The sequence below is a fragment of the Mesoplodon mirus genome (genome assembly GCF_964341445.2).
Source record: "Mesoplodon mirus genome assembly, chromosome: 4".
NCBI classification, from domain to species: Eukaryota; Metazoa; Chordata; class Mammalia; order Artiodactyla; family Ziphiidae; genus Mesoplodon; species Mesoplodon mirus.
The window spans coordinates 163,064,534-163,081,828 of NC_138979.1; the positions used below are offsets into that span (position 1 = coordinate 163,064,534).

Below are 17,295 nucleotides of genomic sequence, written 5' to 3' on the forward strand. Positions count from 1 at the left end.
CACGGCTCACGGGCCCAGCCGCTCCGCGGCACGCGGGATCCTCCTGGACCGGGGCACGAACCCGTGTCCCCTGCATCGGCAGGCGGACTCCCAACCACTGCGCCACCAGGGAAGCCCCACTGATAGGGTTTTGATATGAGTCTGCCAGCGACTGATTTATTATGGTCTCTGTGCAGTCAGACCTCTCTGCTAACAATCATCTGTACTTGCAGCCGCTCCCCAGCGCTAGCATCACTGCCTCAGCTCCACCTCAGATCATCAGGCGTTAGATTTTCACAAGGAGCGCGCAACCTACATCCCTCGCATGCGCGGTTCACAGTAGGGCTCCCGCTCCTATGAGAATCTAATGCTGCCCCCGATCTGACAGGAGGCGGAGCTCAGGCGGTAATGCAAGCAAAGGGAGCGGCTGTAAACACAGATGAAGCTTCGCTCGCTGGCCCGCTGCTCACCTCCTGCTGTGTGACCCCATCCCCCCAGGGGGTTGGGGACCCCTGTCTTACAGGACAGGGCTGCATGCCATCTCAAGGCTGAGCCTCCTGCCTTGACCATTTATAAGCTCAGCACACCCCTCCCAGCTCCCCGGCAGGCTTCTGCGTGTTGCATAATGGGGGGGGAGGGGGGCCTCATGTTTGCCCTGGAAACCCCTCTGTTCACCAGGGAGCCTCCCAGGATGACTGTCTCGCCGGGCAACCTGAATATGGTGGAAAAGTCCCGGAACTTCTCGGCTGACGACTGCTTCCAGTCTCGGAGCACTGTCCTGCAGGGGCAGCCCTTTGGGGGTATCCCCACTGTGCTGTTCCTCAACGTTATCTTGTGGGTGGTGAGTTCTGGGCACTGCAGTGGGCAAACAGAGAGGTCTCACCCAGGGTGGATGGTCCAGCTTTCACAGGTGATACAAGGGGCCCCAACTGTCCGTGGATGCCAGCCACAGTGGTGGGAACTATCTGAATGTCAGGGCGGCCCAGGGTGGGTGGGCGTTGGAGAAGAGGAAGCTGCAGGAACAGTGGAATCCCTGATTCTCTTCCTTGCACCCTTGTCCAAAGGTCCCCCTGGCCAGTGCCCTTGAGCCTCCCATGTGTGCCCTTGATGATTTGTTCAACGAGTGCTCTCTCCATGGTTCTAAACATGCCACCAGCACCTTCATTCAACCACTCTGAGCATCCACTCTGTGCTAGGATGCTGCTGGGCACTGGGAATCTAGAGTTGCAGAAGCCATGACCCCTACCCTGACAGAGCTGGCCACCCAGGGGGGAGCCCGTGGGGACCTCAGGGACAGTCTTCCCCATGGGAATTCAGGGGTCAGTCGAGGGGAAGGCATCCATGAGCTCTCATGTGCCATATTGCTTTTCCTGACCTATAGGTCATCGTCTTGGTTTACTCCTTCCTCCGGAAAGCCGCGTGGGACTACGGACGCCTGGCTCTGCTGATACACAACGACAGGTGAGGAGAGGCTGGGCGTTGGGAGTGAGCTGCTTGCTTCATCGGGGGATGTGCTGCCGTGGCCAGGACACAGCTCTGACCAGTGCCCAAACTGCACAGGTGTCTCGTCAGCAGGTGGCATCTCATTACCACCCCTGCCCGTGTTCTAGCCCTCCCTGCATTAAGGTGACTTGGAGAGCAGCCACCTCTGGGCACGAGGCCACTTTTTTCTCAGACCTCAGCCTTTCTGGATCTCATGACTCCCGAGATGCGTCGGCCACCTGTCTGTGCCCAGAGCTGTGTGCTCAGCAAACAAGTTGAGGCGTGTCTGCTACTGGGCAGGAGGGGACCACAGCCCTCAGCCCAGGGAGCAAGGCAGGCACCTAAGAACTTTCTCCTTTTCCACCTCCCCACGACCTTTCCTGGCTGGCAGCCTGACCTCGCTGATCTATGGGGAGCAGAGTGAGAAGACGTCTCCCTCGGATATTTCCCTGGAGATGGAACACAGGGACAAGGTGGGTGCCGGGGTGGGCCCGGGCCTGGTGAGGGCGGGGGCAGGCGTCCGGGCTCTGGACAGGCGGCCCGGGCATCTGCAGGAAGGAGCGGGCTCATCAGCAGGGCCTTTGCAATCAGCCACCCAACCACTCCTAGCAACGTGACCTTGGACAAATGCCTCCACCTTGCCAAGCCTGTTTCCCCATCGGAAACATGGAGATACTGACCGTACCTGCCTCCTAGGGTGCCAAGAAGGGGGTGGCAGTAAGTGCACGAAGGAGAAAGGGAGCAAGGAAGGCCCTCCAGAGCGACGGAGTGGAGCTAAAGCGCTCTAGATGGCGCTCGGGGCTGGTCCGAGCTGAACTCCAGAAGAGAGGTCTGGCTTGCTGTCTCCACATCCTCACCTCCCTCTCACTCCTCAACCCCTCACACGTGGCTCCCACCCAGACAGCCCCAGGGCCACCAACGGTCCCATGCGATGAAATCCAATGAGCTTTCCTCAGTTCTCGTCTCTCAGAAACACCTGAGCCTGCGGATCATCTTCCCTTCTTGAATAGAGGGGAAGCACTTCCCGCTGCTTCCATGGTATCCCGCTCTCTGGGTTTTCCCTCTGTTGGTGCCTTCTCCACACCGGGAGTCCCCCCAGCAGATCCCAGACCCTCCCCATCTCTCTCCAAGGCAGTGTCATCCACACTCATGACTTCAGTTGCCACCTCTACACAGATCCCTCCTAAGTTCTGGCTCCAGCTAAATTCCTCTGGGCTCCAGCCCCATTTATCCAATGGCCTTCAAAATATCTCCATGTGGATATTGTAAGGGCATTTTGGATTCAATTTGTCCAAAACATGCTGTGATCTCCCACCCCCTCCACCCATCCCTGGATCGCTGGTCTCAGACTTCCCACCATCCATTCAGGTGCACACGCCTTGCTCTTGCCCAGGCTCCTGGGCATGGCCAGTTCATTACAAAGTTGTGTTGCCTTTACCTTCCCAATTTTGTTTCTCTCCACCTCTCCCACCATCCCCCAGTCCAGCCTCCATCAGTCTCTTGCTTGGAGGAGCGTGGTAGCTTCTAACTGATCTCTTTAGGTCCACACGTGCCCCCTACTCCATCCAGAGCAAGCTCCACGAACAGGGACACATGGCTGTGTAAGTGTAAGCTTTCAGTGGCTTCCTAATGCTCTTGGAGTCAATTGCGGGTGCCTTGCCATGGTCTCGTGGTTTGGCCTCTTGCCCACCTGTCCAGTCTGTCTCCTCCCAACTGCCCCACCCTCCACCACGTTGGCCATCTTTTAGATCCTCAGAAGCGCCACCTCCTTCTCTCCCCAGGTGTTTCACCTGTTCTCCCCTCTCCCCCTTCCCCATTGGTTCCGCTCTGGCTAACACACCCAACCTTTGTTCAGATTTCAGCTCAAGTACCACTTCCCTGGGGATCCCTGTCCGCCCCCAAATCTGGGTCCAGATCTGTTGTTATACCCTCATGGAAAATGCATTCCTTTTCTTTTTAAGTTTTTTAAATAACATATATTAGGGTTTTTTTAATATTTATTTATTTATTGGCTGCATTGGGTCTTAGTTGCGGCACGTGGGATCTTTCATGGCAGCACGAGGGCTTCTCTCTAGTTGTGGCCTGCAGGCTTAGTTGCCCCGCGGCATGTAGGATCTTAGTTCCCTGACCAGGGATCAAACCGGCATCCCCTGCATTGCAAGACGGATTCTCAACCACTGGACCACCAGTGAAGTCCCTGCATTCCTTTTCTTCAGTGCTGTTAACCCAGTCTGTGATGATTCCTCATCTGCACAGTTAATCTAGTGTGCCCACTTCCCCCAGTGAGAGCTATACTGGTCTTACTCGCCACTGTCCCAGCACCCGGTCCAGCCTGTCGTGTAATTAGTATCTGATATGTGTTTGTTGGAAGCAAATTTTCATCCATTTTCATCCCTCCAAGAGACCTGGTCCCTTTACTTGCCAAGACCTGCCCCTGACAAGAACGGGAGCCTCAGACAGGTTCACGTCCTGGAGGTTTCCTCTGTCGAATAAGGACAGTAACACCTACCTTGCAAGGCAATTCTCAGATTTATCTTTAGAAACATCACTTCAGCTTTGTGTGGTTTTTTTCTGTACAGTGACATTTTATTTTAAAAATATCTAGAAGAGAAATCATGATGGCAGCAGTGGGGTAGTCAAACAGAAGAGGGTAGAAATTAGACACGGAGGAAGAGTGCGGTGAGGTAGCCCCTGCAGGGCCCCAGGCAGATGGCGAGGCCTCAGCCAGGCTGAGTGGAGGGGGTAAAGTGAACAGGTGTCCTCATAGCACCCTGAGCAGGTCAGGGCAGATGTGACGAGAGTGGGGAGGATGGAGCCACCGAGGTGGGTGCAGTGAACTGACCACTGTCGCTCAGTCATGTCCGCTGAGCTGGCTCCTGGGAGCCTGTGGCCATTTCCTCGGGGTGGGGAGAAGAGGGGAGATGTGTCTGCTTCTCAGGCCCGCTATTCAGCTGCTAAGTTTTCTGAATGGTTTATGCCTTTCAGAGGTACAATATATATGCAGGGGAGTGTGTGTGTGTGTGTGTGTGTGTGTGCACATGTGTGTGAGAGAGAGGGAGAGAGAAAGAGAATATGGGTCCATACCTGGTCACTCACACATCTGTGTCCATGTGCCTTTCATGGGTACATAGGCCACACTTCTACTCACTACCTCTGCCCTCCCACTGATACTCCTCCACTCTGCATATCCACTAGGACCCGTCAGCCAACCTGCTTGCTCCCTTAATGAGTTGCATGTTGGCCCAGAGGTGGGAGGTGAGGAAAGACTCCCCATGTAGGGAAGGGGTGGCCAGACTCTCAGCCCAAGTCTTGTCTAGCAATTCACCCCCTCCCTGGGACTTTCCCAGTCGCCACTGCCACCATCATGCCATTTCCCGTCATCACTCTGCCTCATACCCAGGCTTTTATCCCTACCTTAGTTCCCTAGGATAGAGCTGGGGAAATGGTCCCCCCACAAGTGGGCATTCCTGATGGGCATTCCCACTGTCAGCCCACCCAGCACAGGGAGGAGGCCTAGAAGGTGGGCCTTACACCTAAGGGAGCAAGGAACCTCCTTCTGTTTCACGTTTGCCTGCCCCTCATTTCTTCCTTGTGGGAAATACGCCTTCCCCAATCCATGTGGTTCTGGGGGACTGTCAACCAAGTGGGCCTGCCTGGGTCGCTGATGGGTTCGTGACCCAGTCAAGAGCTGCAACCTTTTCCAAGGTTTTGCCAAACCCTCTGGGATCCCAGAAGGAAGCATGCACCAGGGTAACTGAATCAGCTACCACATCTGGCAGCTTTTAGAGCTGTGGCCCTCTGCCTACCCTATGCATACAGTTCCCGAGCTGACTGACTCTCTAGCCCCTCCCAGCCCCCGGCTGAGGCCACCTTTTCCCACCACCCGGAAACTCCAGACAGCAAGACCCTGAGAGAAATGTATAATCAACAGGACCCTCAGATGCAGAAGAATAAACCCAGCTCAAGTTAGCATTATAACAAAAGGGTGATGTGTGGCCTGAGTGCAGGGAAATCTAAGGGAAGCAGCTGCTTCAGGTACAGCTAGATCCAGGAAGTCCAGCATTGCCACCAGGATCCCCTCTGTGGTCCTCTCTCCTCTGAGCAGGCTTTTTATCCCAGACAAGCTCCTGCATGTGGCATCAAAGACTCACCAAGCCCCTCCAGGATGCCTGGTGTTGACCGAGATGCAAGAACTCGGAGGAAGACCCTTCTCCCAACACCCATATCAGTCCCCTTAAGAGCATTTTGCTTGGCCCCTCTTGGGTCATGTTCCCGTTGGTCAGCTGACCACTGGTAGCAGACTTCTTCTTGACGGACAGTCCACCAGGCCACATGCATAGGGGAGGGGCATTTCCCAGAAGGAAGCAACGAGGGACAGAAAGCAATTGACGTCCACCCCAAAGTCCCTTCTCTCCCTCCAGTCTGAGGCCCACCCTCTAAGCCACCACTTGCTGTAACAGGATGCCCGACTTCTGAAGAGACATCTCCCTCAGCACCGATTCCAGTCCAGACCTTGCCGGGGGAGGAAGCTCCAGACACTGCCTCACTGCCTCAGACGCCCCAGCGCTGGGTTTTCTCACACTTTCTCTCCTTTTTCCCCAGGGCTTCTATTCCTGGTTTTTCAACACCATCACCATGAAGTAAGTGCCTGAGCTTCTTGAGCCTTATCTGGGGGAGGGTGGGGACAGGGTCTCCTGCCCTGCAGGACCAGGCCTTGGGCCTAAATTCTGTGCCCCAACGTCCACTCTCCACTCCCCCTGCCCACCACAGCCCGGCCCTGGCAGAGGACGCTTTCCAGCGTTCCGTTGGTGAACTGGGACCTGGACGCTGCCCACAGCCCGTTTTCCCTCTGCCACAGTTCTCAGGAAAGACCCCTCTCACATGCTTGTAAAAATGCTTTTATGAAGGCCACGCGAGGAAAAAGGAATCCTTCCCGGGTACTCTTTGCTTTACTTCTGTGGACATCATTCCTCATAGCTGCCTAGATGGAAAAAACAAAAACCACCAAGCGGAAGGGCAGGCTTCCTCTCCCAGCCTCCGTGCCCATTATGGAGGGACAGCCCCTGGCCCACCACACCTTCTGGATCTCTTTAGTGTGAGACCCCACTTGGCAAGGAGAGAGACCCCGAGTCACCTGTCATCTCCCGATGGCCTCATACCAGCCAGACGCCTCCGCAGAGCAGACACCTGTCAGAGCTCCATGCCTCCACTGTGTGTGTGGACACACATGCACACACACGTGCATACACACTTACATGTGTGCACACAGCTCTGTCTCCACCTCAGAGCGCTGTGTGTTCCTGGGCTCTCCCTAAATATCCCCCATCTGGCCTGCCCTGCCTGTCCTTCAAACCCCTCCTCCAGGGTCCATCCTTGCCTGGTGATGCCTGCCTTAGGGTGCAGCCTCAGTGCTCCCCAGAGGCCGCCTGCACCAGGGGCCTGCCTGGACCTGCACATCTGCTTCTTTGCCAAGGCCCTTAGGGCTTCTTCCTTCATGTACCTCCATGCCCACACCATTCAAGGGCCTTGCTGGGAGCATTCAGACATTGCCGCAAGATCCCATCCACCCACATGAGCTACACCAGGGCACCTCTCTTTCCCCAGACCTGTTGAAGGGCCTGGGACCCTTTGGGGGCACAAGATATCATGACTGGGCCTTGGGAATCCAGAGCTGGGCTTGGGACCAACAGCCTCTGGGGTTTGAGCCCCAGCTCCACTGGTGGAGGACTGCCCACGGCCTTGGCCTCTCGTCTTCGTTCATCGTTCACCAGAGTCCCGAGGAAGTGATACAGCTAGTTTGTGCGTGGGTGGGAATCTTAGCCACATGTTGGGGGAGTGGAGGGGAGATTTTTATTTCTTGGCACCTTCTCTGGTTTTGCTTTGTGAATTTTTAAAACATGCACAAGCTTGCATAAATACATTTTTATTAAGAGAAACCTATACCTCCAGTCTCTCATGCCGCTCTTCATGACCGCCCTTTCCTGCAGAAGCCAAAGTCCCAGCGCACAAAGCCCACTCAGTCTAGTTAGAAAAACATGGGTTAACAAGACCCACTACACATCATTGATAATGGGGAGAGGATAATTGCTGTGCAAAGGGCATTTGGGAGAGCGAGAAATTAATTCCAATTTCGGGGTTCAGAGAAGCATAGTTTTGAGCGAGGCCTTGAGGAATGGGAAGAATTTTGACCATTGTGATGTGGAGGGCCCATCAGAAATTAAGGACTGCATGAGCAAAGGTTTGGGGCAGAGATGGGCAGGGAGTGTCCAGAAATGGTAAATCTTCTGGTGTGGCTAGAGGCAAGAGTATATAGCAACAGAGGGGATGAAAGACTGGGCCAGAAGGATCAGCTGGGATCTTGACTACCATACCGAGAATCTTGGCTTTTTTTTTTTTTTTTTTTTTTTTGCGGTACGCGGGCCTCTCACTGTTGTGGCCTCTCCCATTGCGGAGCACAGGCTCCGGACGCGCAGGCTCAGCGGCCATGGCTCACGGGCCCAGCCGCTCCGCGGCATATGGGATCCTCCCGGATCGGGGCACGAACCCGTATCCCCTGCATCGGCAGGCGGACTCTCAACCACTGCGCCACCAGGGAGGCCCTTGGCTTTTGATTTAGAGGCAGCAGGGAGCCAGTGACTACTTTTGAGCAGGACACGCAGGTGACGTCTGCTTGTGGGCAGGGGCATGAGGGGTGAATGGCAGTAGGAAGAGTCCAAAGGCAATGTGAGCAGCTGAGAAGGTTTTTCCAGTGTCCAGGTGAGAGGTGGTGGTGACCAGGGAAACAAGGCGGGGGAGACTTGGGGAGGGAGATGATGGGGCAACAACCGTCAGTGGGTTGTTGTTTCCACCTGGCTTCCACCTGGTTAGGAAAAAGGGAGAAATCGAGGTCTGGTTTTTGGGGAGGGTAATAATACCACCAGTTGGGGGATGAGGCGATATGGTGAGTTGGGAAATTAATGACATAGGGCCAGGGTGAGCATGTGAGTTGACCGGCCAGCTGTTGAAAAACAGGATTAAAGCTTAGGAGAAAGGTCGGAGCTAGAGATTTAGACATGGGATATGGGTGCACAGAGGTCGTAGTTGAAGTCATGGGAGCAGATGGGACACCCAAGGGAAAGGGCCCGAGGAAGAGAGTGGTTGGGACAAGAGGAAAAGGTGGCAACCTCTAGGGCACGGGCTCACTGAAGCCAGGCAGGCGCGAGGTCCAGACGGTGTAGTCAGCAGCCTCCAGCCCTACAAGGTTGAGTAGCGTGAGCGCTCAGCAGAGGATGTCGGCTTTGGAGATTTGAGTCTCCACTGGGAGGGCAGTTCCAGGATGAGGAGATGTCCAAGAAGTAGAGGCAGAGAATGGAAGCCACCTTTTTCAAGAGGTGGGTGGGAGCAGGGAAGGAAGGATGTTGGATGGAACTTGAAGGGAAACTGGTGAAGGAGTGGATGCTTAAGGGGTTTCTTGGGTTTGTTTTTTTTTTTTAAGAGTAGCAAATGAGCACTTGAACCTGGCTATAGTTGAAAGGGAAGAAGTGTGTGCGTCTGTAGAGACAGATGGATGTTAATTTAAAGATGAGACAGGTAGAGCAAGTCTCCAGCAAGAGGTAGAGGAGAGGAAGCGATTAGAGCAGAGATGAGAATTAATTGTGAGTAGGAGAAAGAGTGGTGCCTGGAATGTCATGGGGCCGGCACGTTAAAGAGTGGTGGGAAGAGAACAGAATTGAGCAGAGGAATATGTGCAGGCAGACTAAAAAATTCAGGCTTCCCTCAGAACTGTAAGATAGGCTGCTGAGTATAACCTGCGCTTCCGCTTCCGGTGCAGACGGAGCAATGGGCCCAGTGGGGAGGCGGGAATTGTCAGCCCCGAAAGGAGATTCTTGTGTTCTTCATCCCCGTCCAGCCCTCTGCTTCCTCCACCTGGTTGGAGGCTCTCACCCTGCCTCTGGCACACTGTTTCTATCAGGTGAGCAGATCTTGGCACTCCAAGCCTGCAGGAAGACATTCCCCCCTTCTCCCTTCTCACCAGTTCTCATCCACCCCATTCTTGGGATTTAATTCTCAAGTCCAAGGCAGGAAGTATTTTAACTGCTTGAAGTTAAAAAAAGGTTGAGAGCTCTAAATAATTACCTAAACGGTGATACTGAAAGCCTTGAAGATATGCTGTTTGTAATATTGTTGAAAAATAAATCTGGATCCTGGACTGAATGCTAGAAGTTGCATACAACCTTCAAGTCTGATCAGAGGGCAAGGGTGAGTAAACTATGGCACATCCACCAAAGGCGGGGGCATGCAGCTTGGGGCTGGGTGTGAATCAATAATCCACAAACAGAGGCTGTTGTCACCATTATTATTGGGCAGCCATAAAAATATTTAGACAAAATGTAAAACGGTCAGAAAAGACTTAAGATTAAATGCTGAGCAAAAGAGCAATACGTCAAATGCTGTTTATACTACAGTCACAGGTTAAACCAGCAATACAATAAGAAACTAAAGGAAATTGGCCAAAATGATTGATAGCCATTATCTTAGGTTTGATGAGATTGTAGGTGAATGATTTTCTTCTTTTGTATTTTCCAAAGTTTCTATAATAAGCATGTATTGCTTTAAATTTTTTTAATTGAAGTATAACACACGTACAGAAAAGTGCACAAAAAATGTGTCCAGCTCAATCATCACAAGCAAAACCTATACAAGCACCATCCCGATAAAGAATTAGAACATTGCCAAGACCCCAGAAGCCCTCCTCCTTCTCCCTCCCAATCTCCTATCACCTCCCGCCTCTCCAAAGGTAACCAGTATCCTGACTTCTAACTCTGTAGTTCAGTATTACCTATTTTTGAACTTTGTATATGAAATGATATGGTAGGTATTGTGTGTGCCTGGCATCTTTCACTCAACGTTGCATTTGTGGGGTTCAGCTATGGTCATTCATTTTTATCTCTGTATGGTATTTCATTACATACATATAATGTGATATATATAGCTCACTTTATATATATTTCACTACATATATATTTCAATTCTTGTGTCCATTCTACCTTTGATAGACAATTAGGTTGTTTCCAGTTTGGGGCTGTTACAAATAATGCGTCTGTGACATTCTTATACATGTCTCTTGGTGCCCATGTGCATGTATTTCTGTTGGGTTTAAACCTAGGAGTGGAATTGCTAGGTCATAGGGTATACTTATAGTCAACTTCTGTAGATAATGTCCACTCTTATCCAAAGCTGTGTGCCAGAGTAAGTACCCGTGAGTGTGAGAGAGCTCCCGGCATCCCACACCCTCACCAGCACTTTCTCACCAACACTTTCCTCACCGACTTTCCAACTTTGGCCAGTCTGGCCGTGTGGAGTGATACCTCGTTGTGGCTTTAAGTACCCCTTTTTAATTTAAGGAACAACTTTTTGAAAAATAGGATGAATCCTGTTATCACTAATGGTTTATTCAGTGCCTACGCTATAGCAAGCACTCAAAATGTTTGAAGAAGCAATAAAAGAGGAAATAAATGCCTGATTTAATAGGGCTTCTGGATTCCCAGGAGTGTATCTGTAGCCTCTATCTTTGATATGCCTGTGAAATTCAGTGAAATACATTTCAGGCATAACAAGTTTTGAGAAGGGTGATATCTCTAAAGATAAAAGCTCGGGGGTAGGGTGGTCATCTTCTCTCCCTTTCCTCTGTCTACCTCCGACTTCCGTTGTAGCCACACTGGCTCCTGAGCAATGTCCTGTCTCTGTGTCTCTTCCAGGAACGAAGATCTGATTAGCAAGTGTGGAGACGATGCCCGTATCTACATCATGTTCCAGTATCATCTCATCGTCCTTGTGCTTATCCTCTGCATCCCCTCCTTGGGCATCATTTTGCCCATCAACTACACTGGAAATGTTCTGGGTAGGCAGAGTTCAGCAGGTCCCGGGCCCGGCCCACTAGACCTAAGAGGCAGCCCGGTAGGCAGGACAGAGCTTGGGTCTTGAGCGTCTAGGAATCTAAATTTTAATTGCACTTCTCAAAATTAGTTATGTGACCTGAGGCAACCCACGCTTCAGTTCTCTCACATGGAAACTGGAGATGATACCTCTTTTGGTATAAATTTGGCCCAGGGCCTAGCACACAGAAGGCAGAGAGTAGTAATTCAGTCTAAAACTGAATGTTTATTTATGACCCCACACTGCACCTGTCCAGGTGTTCCTGGAGGCCTTGTTATGACGTGTGACCCACTACAAAGATCTCTGGACCTGACCTCTCTCTGTACCCACTCTGATGGACACAGCATGCAGAATTCCTCATAGGGAATCTATCCACACTCCTTATAACAGGGTAAATTTTCACACAATAATGTGGTGGGTGAGGGCTTGGGCTTCGAAGACAGAAAAATCATGGTTCCCCAACTTTTACCCACGTCTGCTTCCCAGAAAATTACTTCATCTTATACAGTGTCCTCAGGCCTCAGTTTCCTCAACTGTCATAGGGATTGAGAGACAATGCGTGTCAAGTGGTTGGCACAGTGCCTGATAGGGGGCATTGTGAATAACAGCCAGGGTTTCACTAGGAAATGCAAACAGAGAGCTGTATGAGGCCCATACAACTAGGTGGTACAGGATAGCACCTTAAGTGCCCAAGTGGCAGCCAGGTGCACCCTGATTGCTCAGGTTTCCACCTGTTTCTCCTCGGCCGGAGGTAGAGCTCAGTTACTTCAAGGTAGCACCCATTTCTCATGCTACCAAATACCACCACCAGAGTAAATAACTACTGAGCCCTGCCTTCCCAGATTCTCATCCTAAGAGCTAGTATGTTGGCAATGATAGTATGATTTCATAAAACTTGGAGATGTCTAAGCCAGCACACTAATACACTCAGCCAGAAGGATTTACTCTGTTTGAATGAGGCAGCAATGCGTTTTCAGAAGTTCTGGGTTTTGTGATTGTTGCCAGCGGTAACAGTTGTTGCTAATTTCATCATTCCGCTCATGGTGGGGCTGCCGGGTCCCTCCCACAAGCATTCACCGGTGTCTACCCTGAGTCAGTCATGCTCTGGGGTTGCCGCACCAAGGCTCGGTCTTGCTTCACAGCCGAGGAGCCCCAGTCAGCAGTCCCAGGGAGGAGAGGAGGCCTCTGATGGGGCTGTTTGGAAGCTGGGGACAAGCTCTGGGGAACTAGAAGGAAGACCAGGACGTAGGCAAGCATCTCTAGACCCCGGGCATTCACTCAGGAACCCTGAAGTCTGGCACCCAACCAGTCAAGGTGCCAGGCTTGAGGTCAGCAACTTTCTTCTCTTTCAGACTGGAATAGTCACTTTGGTCGGACCACCATTGTCAATGTCTCCACAGAGTAGGTACCTGATCCTCTTACCTCCCATTCTACTGGCTTGTGTGGGGGGGGGAGTGTTAGCGTGGAGAGATGGTCCAATGCGTGGGTCCAAAACATGAGCACCACTCTGCTGATGAGAAAGGCCTGGTTTCCTTGGGAACCCAGGTTCCAAGTGGGATGCCAGAAGTTGCATCCTCTTGGTAAGGAAGTATTCTTGGTGCCTCAGTGTTCCCACCTCTGTAATGGATGGAACTACCTAAACCGGTCACTCCTGAAGATTTGGAAAGATGGTCCTATTTGCTTAGTATGTCCAGCTCCCAACAGGGTTACAGTAGTAAGCAGAGGTTTAAGGTATTGCTTCCCTGCCCACAAGATAGTTCAGGTCAACCCTCATATAACCGAGTGAAGCTCAGACCTGATTCCCACAGCAGCGAGACTAAGGAACCACAGGAGCTGCGTTCATGCCCCGGCTTTGCCATTAGCTGGCCCTGGGTCTGGGGCAGTGCACCCTCCCCCTCTGAGCTTCATCCCTAGTCCATGGTGGGGGAAGAGCTGTTGGACATGACCTCTAAGCCCCCTCCAGCCTTCATGGTCCTGGAACCTGTGGATTTTAACATCAGCCAACCCATTTGGTGGCCAGATCAATCTGTACTGAGCCAGATGTGTCCCTGCTGGTCCAGGCTGAGACATCAGCCACCACCACCACCCCACCCCCACCGCAGGTCTCATGGGCAGGCTTGGCCGACTTCCTGACAAAGCTGAAGCAGGTGTGAGTGGGGTTTGCACGCTCCTGCCCCACCTCCCCTTGCCCCACCCCTCATCCTCTGCCCCTGCACCCCTGCAAACTCCATCAATTCCAAATCCATCAAAGTCCAAATTCAGCAGAATGGTTGGGCACCCTCTCGCCTCCACCTTCAACCAACTCTTTCCCGGGTACTGGCAACACCAGAGCAGAGCTTACCAGGCTCTCCCAGGCCGGCCACTGTTGTAAGTGCGGCACCTACAACTTCCCAACTAGAAGTGAATTTTAATAGGGCAGCAAAGAGCCTTCAACGTTTGTAAATCCATACTGGCAGAGAGCTGGAATGTCCCTTAGGGACCGTGTCACCTTGCCCCCTCTGAGAACACTGAGGAGAGAAGGGGAAGGTTAGGTGAAATGCCAGCGCGGGGACAGTGGTGAGGAGATATTTTGAAGCAAGGCAGTCTTTCTCTCCTCCAACTGCACCAAATAAGGCGGGCCCTATTTCCGAGCAGTCATCCTGGCTGGATGCCTTGGGATGGCATCACGTGAGCACAGAGCCCAAGGGCCAGCACCTTTCCTACCCCAGGGAGGCGGGCCGAATCTGCAGGCGTGCGTGTGACCCCGGAGTCCCTTACCACAGAGGCCGGGTGGCCCCTCCTGCTGTCCTCACGGTCGGCGGGGGCGGCGTGAGCCACAGCCGCTGGCAGCACGACACGGCGTGAAGAGTGTAAGTGCTTCTGCAGCTCTGGACTCACCTCCCGGCACTGCCACAGCTAGGAGTGACCTCGAGCAGTCACTCTAGCCCTTGTTTCCCTACGAGTAAAATAAAGACGGTCACAGTACCACCTTTACGAGCTACAAGAGTCTAGTGAGAAAATGTGCACAAAGCATCTAGTCCCACCCTGGGCCTGACATAGTAAACACTCAATTAATGTTAGCCTCTATTCGTTGGAGTGGACATCGCCTTCTCCATTCCCTTCCAAGGTGCCTGAGTGTCTGGAGGCACCAGAGGGTGGCCTGGGGAGACCATGTGGGGTGGAAGTGGGGGGTCTCACGCCTCCTGTGTCTTGTTCTTGGCAGGAGTAAGTTCCTCTGGCTGCACTGCTTCTTCGCTTTCTTATACTTTGTCACCAACTTCCTCTTCATGACTCATCACTGCTTAGGGTTTGTGCCCAAGAAGAGCTACAAGGTGAGTAAGTGAAAAGAGCTCCTAGAACGACACCCTCTCGGCTAGAGGCTCTCCCCAGCTGGACACCATCCCACTCCCATACTTCAGAGGCATCCCAGCTTGGTGTGTTCTGCACACGTTGGCGGTGGGGGGGCAGTCTCACCTGAGTAGGGCAAGCCTCCTCCGCTTATCCCTGGGAATCGTCACCTGGCGCATCTGTCCGGGCTGTTAAACCACTAATACACTTCCAAACCAATTGGTAAATAGCTGCTCCCAGGTACCTCCTCCTCCTGCACCCCTGCTGCCTTGGACCCTCTCCAAGGACCCCTGGACCTCCCCACCATCAGAAAACTAAAGGCTTAACTAAGCCCTGAACCTGCGGGGGGCCTCCATCTTCAGCGGCCAGTGCCCCCTGCTGACCCTCTGGGTAGATATTTTGACTCCTTTGCCCACTCTTGCTGTGCCCAAGCTCCTTGCCCTTCCACCATCTCCCTGAGGTCAGAGACCCCATGTCCTGCCCCGGTGTTGTCCCCACTGTCTTGGTTTGTGTTTCCCCCATCCTACCTCCCAAGCAGACCCTGAGACAGGGATTTGAGTAGCATTCACTCATTTGGGAGGTGATTCCAGGAAGGACCGCTCGGTGGGTAGGGTCTTCCGCGGGGGAAGATGGCAGGTAAAAGTGAGATCAGCTCCTCCAAGCTGTCCATCCTAAAGGACGGATTCACTTTACCCCACCCCAGAATGCAAATGCACATACCCCTGAAAGGTAATCCCAAATGTTCCAGCCTGCCAGCCATGGAGGCTCGGGCACCCCTGACCAGTCTGGACTCGGCCACTTCAGCTTTCCTTCTCGCCACCAGAAGCTTCTGCCCAGGCTCCCCTCTCTTGCAGCACAGTTTACCAGACTGTCGCCTTGAGGCGCTGGCTCAGGAAGACATTTCCCACTCACAGAATAAAATGTGGACTTTGGGGGGCTTCCACATTCCCTCCCCAGAGTCTAGCTCACCTCCTAACTCCCCTGCGCAGTCTGATGAGAGGGACAACCCAGCGAGGTGGGACGTCACTTGGAGCAGCGGAGGTGCAGGGAGACTGTAAATCAGCAAGAGAGCATGAGCAGCCCTTGCAGGGCATGGAGCTGTGGTCCTTCCCCAGGCCCTGTCTGCAGCCTCTGGCTCTTCCTCCCTCGATCACAGCCGTCTATGGCAAGGGGGGCACAGAGATTAACAGAGGTGTAGCTTCCCTGGCTGCAGCTTCCCACAGCCTGCTGACCTCAGGGACACAGGCTGGGGAAGCTGACACTTGGCTTACCCAGCAAGGAGGCGGCCTGATGTGAGTAGAAAACCTACTCCAGGTGGTTCTGGGCCACCTGAAGACCCAGACTCCAGGAGTCCTGTGTGAGCACAGGCTTCTTTCTCCATTGACCTTCCCCACCTAGGTCACAAGGACACTAATGATCACCTATGTCCCCACGGACATCCAAGACCCAGAAATCATCATTAAGCATTTTCAGTAAGTGGGTCGGGTGGGCTGAGGCATGGATTGCCTCCTCCTGGTAACCCTGCCTGGGTCCTCATGTGGGTAGTGATGCACAGGATGGTGGAGTGGGGCTGTGGCTCACCCTAGATTCAGCTCAGGATCAACCTTTCAGAATGGGGGAGGCCCTGGTTGGGGCCAGAGCAGGGTTTCTGAAGTCAGGGAGTTTCTGCATGGCATGGGTGTGATGGGGGATGCCTTTCCCTTGTACCTCCAACTGTGGAGCCCAGGGAGCTGCCAGACCGCAGTTATCTAGAGCAGGTCATCTTGAGGCAACTTTTGTGACCCGAATTCCCAGCCACAGGAGCTAATTATCTCTCCATGAGCAGCAATTTCCAGCTCCGCTCCCTGGCCCTGTTCTGTGTCATCTGGGAAAGATGTGGCAACTCTCAGATGAACAGGGATCAACCCTGACATCCAGCCTTAGGAGCAAGGGGTGGATTCTACCATCCAAGCACCAGGAACCACGGGTAGCTGAGCCCCCTAGCCCTGTAGGCTGTAGCTCTGGGTAGTGGCGGGGGGGAGGGGGGAGGTCCCCAGCCCTACAGAATGGCTCAACCTCCATGTCTGTGGCTTCAGTGAGGCCTATCCAGGGTGCGTAGTGACCAGAGTCCACTTCTGCTACGACGTCAGGACCCTGATTGACTTGGACGATCAGAGGTGAGGCTGTAGCGGGATCTGTCTGAACCGGGGGTGGGGAGAGAAGGAGAGGTTGTGGCTCTGCTGGCACCCTGACCACAAGATCCTTCTCCTGTTGCCCACTGGCTGACAGGCGCCATGCAATGCGGGGCCGGCTCTATTATACTGCCAAGGCCAAGAAGAAGGGGAAGGTGATGATCAAGGTCCACCCCTGCTCCCGGCTGTGCTTCTGCAAGTGTTGGGTTTGCTTTAAAGAGGTAACTGGCAAGGGCATCGGGGGACACAGCGGAGGGGCTAGGGCACTGGGTCTCCAGGCTTTGTCCAGGGCTCTGGGCAGTGCCCCTTGCCCGCACCCTGGGGCCACAGGCCTCATTCAGGTCTGCTCTGTGCTGCGGCACCTGGTTCCTGCTTTCCTTTCCACCCGTCCGATCTCCCTGTTGAGAGGAGTCTTCCGTGG

At 53.3% G+C, this 17,295-nt stretch overlaps 1 protein-coding gene across 2 annotated transcripts in view; it reads left to right on the forward strand.

Annotated features, from left to right (window-relative positions):
- Nucleotides 1-670: 670 nt before the first annotated feature.
- The window catches only part of TMEM63C (transmembrane protein 63C), a gene marked incomplete at both ends in the record, with an annotated part of 33,617 nt that continues 16,992 nt past the window's right edge, over nucleotides 671-17,295 (forward strand). For both annotated transcript variants that reach the window (XM_082618826.1, XM_082618827.1), the window contains 10 exons: nucleotides 671-820; nucleotides 1,361-1,440; nucleotides 1,853-1,934; nucleotides 6,064-6,101; nucleotides 11,199-11,341; nucleotides 12,729-12,777; nucleotides 14,579-14,687; nucleotides 16,102-16,175; nucleotides 16,779-16,859; nucleotides 16,972-17,095. In XM_082618826.1, the coding sequence (XP_082474952.1) occupies nucleotides 671-820; nucleotides 1,361-1,440; nucleotides 1,853-1,934; nucleotides 6,064-6,101; nucleotides 11,199-11,341; nucleotides 12,729-12,777; nucleotides 14,579-14,687; nucleotides 16,102-16,175; nucleotides 16,779-16,859; nucleotides 16,972-17,095 (930 nt within the window). The remainder of the gene's footprint in view (nucleotides 821-1,360; nucleotides 1,441-1,852; nucleotides 1,935-6,063; nucleotides 6,102-11,198; nucleotides 11,342-12,728; nucleotides 12,778-14,578; nucleotides 14,688-16,101; nucleotides 16,176-16,778; nucleotides 16,860-16,971; nucleotides 17,096-17,295) is intronic.